Genomic DNA, 6,554 nt, shown 5'->3' on the forward strand with positions numbered 1-6,554 from the left:
GCCAGATCTCAGCAGGGAGAAGTCCCCCCCCCCCCACCGAGACCCGCCGGCCGAGCCCACAGGATCAGATCCACGATGAATCCATGCCCGCGCCGCCGCCCCGGAGTCAGCCCCGCGCGCAGCCGCCACCGCCTGCCGAGGCTCGCCGCCGCGTGCCCCGCGCCCCGCCACCGCTCGCCGAGGCCTGCCACCTCGCGCCAAACCGCGAGCGCCGCAGGACACCGCCGCCTGCCGCCTAGATCCGCCGCCCGCGGAGGAAGGGGAGTCGGGAGAGGGAGTCCCCCCGCCGCCGCCGTCTGCCACGCGGGTTTCACCCGGCGGCGTCACCCGGCGGCGGCGCGAGGAGGGGAGAAGGAGAGGGCGGCGGCGGTGCCTAGGGTTGGAGGCCCCCGAGTCGCCCAGGGCGGGGGCGACGCGAGGGACGCGAGCACCAGAGAAGAACTACCAATGTAATTGCGAGTTTCATCTCGACAGATCGCAGCTGCTGAACCTCCCCTATTTTGCCTAGCCACTCCTGCGTCGACGTGGGTCTTGGCGAAACCTGCAAGGGGAGCCTTACGTCTGATATTCAGTGCAGTGCAGCATGAGGGATATTTGCTGCAGCGACCGTGTTGCAGTTCAGCTTCCTCTCCGGGACGATCTACAGCTCGGTGATGAACCTTTAGACAAATGCCTGTGTAGCTTTTTTTTTTGTGAGACATAATCCGTGTGTAGCTTGTTGGCTTTGTTAGATTCCTTCATGCTGAGATGACCCAAAGGACTGGAAATGGATTTGTGGCCCATGAGTTTTTTTCGTCAGGGAGTTGGGCTGAATTTGGCATTTGGCGGATTTGGGTAACGAAAATCCATCTCTGCACCCGAGCATGTACCACAACATCCTACTCTAACTAGTTTTCTTATTATATTCTCAAAAAGAAAGAGATGGAAACTCTGAGGAACATGTACCACAACATCCTGAGCATCTGTTGCATTTCAGTATCTGAAACGAAAAATGCCGGAACAATTTATGAAATATTTCAAAGTTCTCTGGTTTAGCTTCTTAGTCTGGCTGGTTGTTCCACGACGACACTGCATACATACTAAATTTTGAGAAGCTACGAGGCATCGCTTTCACGAAGGGAAGACATAGAACAGTCATCACTGTTCCAATGTTACCGGATTTTCGTACAGCAAGAGCATGCTGCACTCCACTGATCTGCCAATTTGCCATGATCTGCACCAAAGAACCAGATAACCAAACATGGTAGAATCAAGTCATGACAGTAGTATCCTCCAAGACACAGCATCAGGTCATAACATCATCACTACATCAGCCCTAAACCCTCCACCAAACAATATCATGGTCTCACTGACAAGCTATCTTCAGTCTCCCACCAGAACGGAATACCATCATCATCATCACAAAGGTTCTCTTCCTACCACCACTACTAAGAGAAAATGTGCCAAGAAACAAGACACCCAAAACCAAGGGTCGGTGCAGGAGGGGTGCCTTGTGTCTCCTCTGGTCACGCCATGAGGTACAGAGCGAGGAGCGAGCAGCAGGCCAGGATCACCACCCGCCTCGCGGTTCCGGCCACCGGGAGAACGTCGGCGCCGCCGCTGGTGTCCTTCTGGGCGCCGTTCGGACCTTGCGCCATCGGCGGCGGCGGGCTGTCAGGAGCACTGAACAAACAAAAAAACACACACACAATGCATGAGTTGTGCTCAACCATTTACAAGGAGTTATTTACTGCTGTAAAAGGGACCAGAACGGACTAATCGAAACGGCTAGGACTCCCTTCACACCTAATGGCCTGCTAATTTGCGAGGGCTAGTTTCAAAAGGAGCGTATAGGATTCCCCTCAAAAGAGTCCAGGATGACACCAGTTGTGCACCGATGATGCAGCCAAATGTGGGAAAAGGAGGGGAACCCCACGCGCATAGGGTTTCCCCAGCCAAGTAACGGACACACCGCCCCACAGCGGATGCTATCACATGGCAGCAGCCACCAAATATATCCTGTGATTATTGCTGGTCAATGACCCAATGAGGCAAGGCAATGAGGCAATGGACCATTGCTGGGCTGCAATGGCGTCTTGTGAAGCCGGCCAAAAGCATGCTAGTGAATGATGGTGTACTACTGGACCGGAGTTGTAAGTAATAAAAGAGATGTGCATGTGACATCTCATTTTGTACTTAATAAATGTTCGGGATTGCGATCCGTTTGGTAGCTAGTAAATGGGCGAAATGCTGCTGGCTGTAAAGGGTTTTCTGGGGGTAGCAATGAAACTGAAAGAAGACTGAAATAATGTTCAACAATCCTCCTACACCTTACTAGTAATAGTTCTTAGATGTGATGTCTATTTTCTCAAGAAGAAAAGAGAGGACGATGAACTCTGCAAAAATAGTGTAGCAGATCAGCAAGGAGGTGCATTACCTTGGGGTCGCAGGGTACTTGCAGCCGTTGGTGCCTGCAAGAAAACGGAGCATCGTCAGAAATCTTGAACTGTGCGATTGGGGCCGTAGGGAAGGAAAGGAAGGAGGAAACGGTGAGTGAGTGGATGAGTAGGTGGGTACTTGGGTCGGTGGAGGAGATCACGGCGGTGCTGGAGAAGACGCAGGCGAGCGGGTTCTGGCCGCTGCGCTGGTAGTAGCTGTTGACGGCGTAGGAGCAGTGCGCCTTGACGGTGTCCGGGGCGAAGCAGGCGGCGTTGCGCTGGATGGGCTTGCAGTCGGCGGCGCTGCCGCACGCGTAGTCCAGCGTCCTCTGCAGCGTCGCGTCCGGCAGGTCAGGGCGGCACACGCACCACGCCCCCTCTGCTGCTCATCGTCCCACGTCCATCAAGAACAGCAGTAAGCCAACAATAAAACAGATTTCCAAGAACCGAGCCAGATGGAGCAGCTCTCGGGTGAAAAAGGAAGAAGAAGAGGAAATGTGGTTCGGGGGCGTACCGGAGCGGCCGGCGAGCGCGGCGGCCAGCGCGAGGAGCAGGAGGAGGCGGCCCGCGTGGGACGCCATGGATGGAGTAGGTTCCTTGCTTCTTCCTTCCTTGGCCAGTATGGTGTGGTGGCGTCAGAGCGCAGGCGCGTGTGTATGCGTGCCCTGGCCTGCCGGACGGGGCGGGGTTTTAATGCGGGGGAGAGGGGGGTGGGTGCTGCTGTTGCTGCGCAATGGTGGAACACGCTCGAGGCAAATAGGACTGGAGGAGCGGAAGCAGGGAGTGGGCCGGGTCGGGTCGTGTGCCCGTGTCGCGTAGCATGGGGAGCCACCCCTCCAGTTCAGCCGCAGCACAGCACAGCACAGCAGCAGACAACCAAGCAACCCGGCTGTGCACTGCACGCGGGATACGCTGCGTCGCCCCGAGCGATGGTCCACTCCACGGGGTGAAAGGGTTGGGCGTGCGGGGCGTGCGCGCTCAACAAATAGCACCTTTATTTTTGGCTGGATCGATGAAATTTCCCAGTCGGACCCCAAACCAGGATCAGTGAGCTCTGAGGGAGCCCGGACGTCCATTGTGTTGGCGTCCGACACTCCTGACCCATCTAAAATCCAGCTGAAATTCGTGTACTTTTACAACCCTCTCCGCCCGGAACACCGCCGTCCCCCGCACGTCGCCACCGCGATGAAACCGTCGGAGCCCATCACAAGGTTCGTCGTCCCACCGGACCCGACATGTCTGCCCCGTGACCATGGACTGTCAAAGAGTTAGCCCGGTGTGTGAAGAAGAGGGAGAAGAAGAAGATTAGCTATTGATCTAGAATTATTTATTCTTCCGACAAAGAGAGGAGTCCAGACAAATAGGGAAAATTATGAGGGACAGTTGAATGGTTGACACCTGACTGGATGCTCGATTCCGACGTGTCAAAGAGCTTTTTCTTTTGGCAAACTGCAGCCCTCAAAGAAACCTAACTTTATTCATTAACAACCTAAGCAATGTACAAATAGAATTTTCCCCAAGGGAAAATATATGGCTTCAAAGGCCGTTTTAAACTTTGAAGTTACATCACATAGGAAGAGGCAAGTAGGATAATATCTGTTTGAGAAAGTTTTCTTGGCAAGTGCATGAGCAGGGGGATTCTGGGATCTAGGGATGTATATCACATTGAAGGAGCTAAGACTTGAAGTGGCGTTGAAGAGATCAGCAAGCATTGTCCTGATCCTCCATTGTCCTGAACCGCATCTTCGACCAAAGTCCTCCAATCAGAATAGAAAAGAGGAAGAATCCCAACCCAAAATCTTGACTGTCAAGGCTGCAAGAAGTAAAGCCATTGCTTCAGCCTGCAGAACCGGATGAACATTCGTAGCCGATGCTTGAATAAATATGGTGTGCTTAGTGATAGTATTGTTGAGATATACTCCAAATGAGGCTTCATCCTCTGCCACCAAAGGGTTAAAAGAAGCATCCACGTATGCCAGTGTACCTGCTAGTTGAATATTCTCATTTGTAATTGGAAGAGGATTATCATTGCTATCTTCAGGGGTTATTTCCTTTTCCTCTTTCTCCTCCATTAAACCTGCATTAAGCATTGCCCTTGTAGCATAGATAACCTGCATAGCACTTCAATTTCTTTCATTGAAAAGGAGATAATTTCTAGCTTTCCATATGTTCCAAAGTATATTGAAAACAAATTCTAGATCTAATTCTGATTGTTGGAGACAAGATCATTAGAATGATATCAGCAAAATATAAACTAGAATTCACCATATCAGTTTTGAGGCCAAACTTAAACCAATTTGATCTAGAGATATTGCATTGAAAGAAAACATGCAAATCTTATTCAACTTGATCACACCCGTGACATTCTTTTTCGATGTGATTAGAGTACCTAGGGCCTATTAAACTTGTTGCAATAGCTCTCCCAATAAGTGTCCAAGCAAATGTTTTTACCCTAGCTGCCATGGTTTTGCTTTCCCAAGCCTGTTTAAGGAGACCAGTCTCTTGATCCGAAGTAAGAGCTTGTCTTCCCAAAGAGCTATCTTGAATCTCCTGCACAAAAGTTTTCTAAGCCATGTGCGTGAGTTCGGCAAACGGTATCTTCAAGATTAGCATCAATGACTGGAATATTCAAAATATCATTTTTAAAAGAATCATCGAATAAAGCACTAATTTTGTCCTCATCCAAAGTTTAGAGTTGAGCTTCCGAAGATCACTAATGATACTAGGATAGGGTCCCTGCAAGCTAGGCTTAGGATATTCCTATGTATTCTCCCAATCTTTGGACCAAGGACTAGTCCAAATGGAAGAATTACCTTTTGCAATTTGAAGTTGGCTAGACTTAAGCATGAATGGAAAAGAAATTATAACTGAGCTCCAAAAGGCAGATTTAGGAATAAGAGCTAGGTTACCAAATAGAAGAACTATGAAAATATTTAGCTCTAAGAATTCTGGTAAGTAAAGAAGTAGGATTCTTAATAATTCTCAAAGCCATCATAGATTTGTTCATAAGAGTAAATCATTTATGCCCAGTCTTCCTTTAGGCATTGGCTTACAAATGTCTTCCCAAGCTCTAAAATAAATAAGTTTCATTATCCGTATTAATTCGAGTCCACCATAATTTCCTAACAATAGAAGTAAGTTTCTTAATGGTAGTTTTGCTCAAGACTATGTTGGACATGTAATAAATAGGCAAAGAGACAAACACAAATTTAATGAGAGTAAGTCTACCAGCATGTGAAAGCCTATTTGCCTTCTGGCAACTAAGTTTAGCCTTACAATTTCCTATAATAAAATTGTAGGCAGCAACTCTTTTCTTAGGTGGAAGAATGAGAGGATGACCAAGATGAGTGGTATTAAGATCCATATCCGGGGCAGGAAAAATATTCATGATGGAGTTTTTGAGAGCATTATCCGTATGTTTGCTAAGCAAGATGGCAAATTTATTCCAATTGGGAGTTTGACCAGAGGCTGCACAAAATTAATTAATAATGCGAGCAATGGTATTAGCATCTTCATTATTATATTCCCTATCACACACAAATATGTCATCAACAACCATTAGAGAATGGATAGAGGGACAGGAGGCTGCCAGCTGGATACTGCTCAAACGATTTGTATTTAAAGCATCTTGCATAGAAAACGACAATTCGTTCACAACAAGAATAAAAAGATACGGAAACAGAGGACAACCTTGTCGGCTATCTCGGGATCCTTTAAAGCCGCTAAAAGGTTATCCATTAATGTTAACAGAAAAGGTGGCAATAGATATGCATTCATAAATTAAATTTACAAAATGACCATGTAGCCCTTTCTGAAGCAAAGCTCTCGATGATATCCCATTCTATCATATCAAAAGCTTTGGCTAGATCTATTTTTAACCATGAAATAAGCTTCATGTTTCCAAGAATTAAGCTAAAAAGAGTGGGTAATCTCTTGAGCAACAATAATATTATTTGCAATTCTTCCTTGAATGAAAGCTATGGGTATGTAATCAGGTAAAAGATCTTTAAGCCTATTAGCCAGAGTTTTTGTGATGATTTTATAAATTGCATTACAAAGGCTAGTAGGTCTAAAGTCTTGATGGTTCTTAGCATTATCCTTCTTAGGAATTAACTAGCAAACATGCCCGTGCGTTGC

The 6,554-nt window shown here is 47.9% G+C and overlaps 1 protein-coding gene across 2 annotated transcripts; it reads right to left on the minus strand.

The window, feature by feature from the left end:
• Nucleotides 1-1,285: 1,285 nt before the first annotated feature.
• On the minus strand, nucleotides 1,286-3,130 carry LOC123125566 (PLASMODESMATA CALLOSE-BINDING PROTEIN 3). Of its 2 annotated transcripts, none has more exons than XM_044546039.1 (4): nucleotides 2,932-3,130; nucleotides 2,557-2,799; nucleotides 2,417-2,450; nucleotides 1,286-1,662 (listed from the first exon to the last, which is right to left on the minus strand). In XM_044546039.1, exons 1-4 carry the CDS (start codon nucleotides 2,996-2,998, stop codon nucleotides 1,506-1,508), a joined length of 501 nt encoding a protein of 166 aa, XP_044401974.1. In that variant the 5' UTR covers nucleotides 2,999-3,130; the 3' UTR covers nucleotides 1,286-1,505. The 2 variants fall into 2 exon arrangements, with proteins under 2 accessions (XP_044401974.1, XP_044401975.1); XM_044546040.1 differs by having other exon boundaries at nucleotides 2,557-2,796; nucleotides 2,932-3,128.
• Nucleotides 3,131-6,554: the final 3,424 nt, after the last annotated feature.

Source organism: Triticum aestivum, chromosome 5D (assembly GCF_018294505.1).
Source record: "Triticum aestivum cultivar Chinese Spring chromosome 5D, IWGSC CS RefSeq v2.1, whole genome shotgun sequence".
Taxonomy (NCBI): Eukaryota; Viridiplantae; Streptophyta; class Magnoliopsida; order Poales; family Poaceae; genus Triticum; species Triticum aestivum.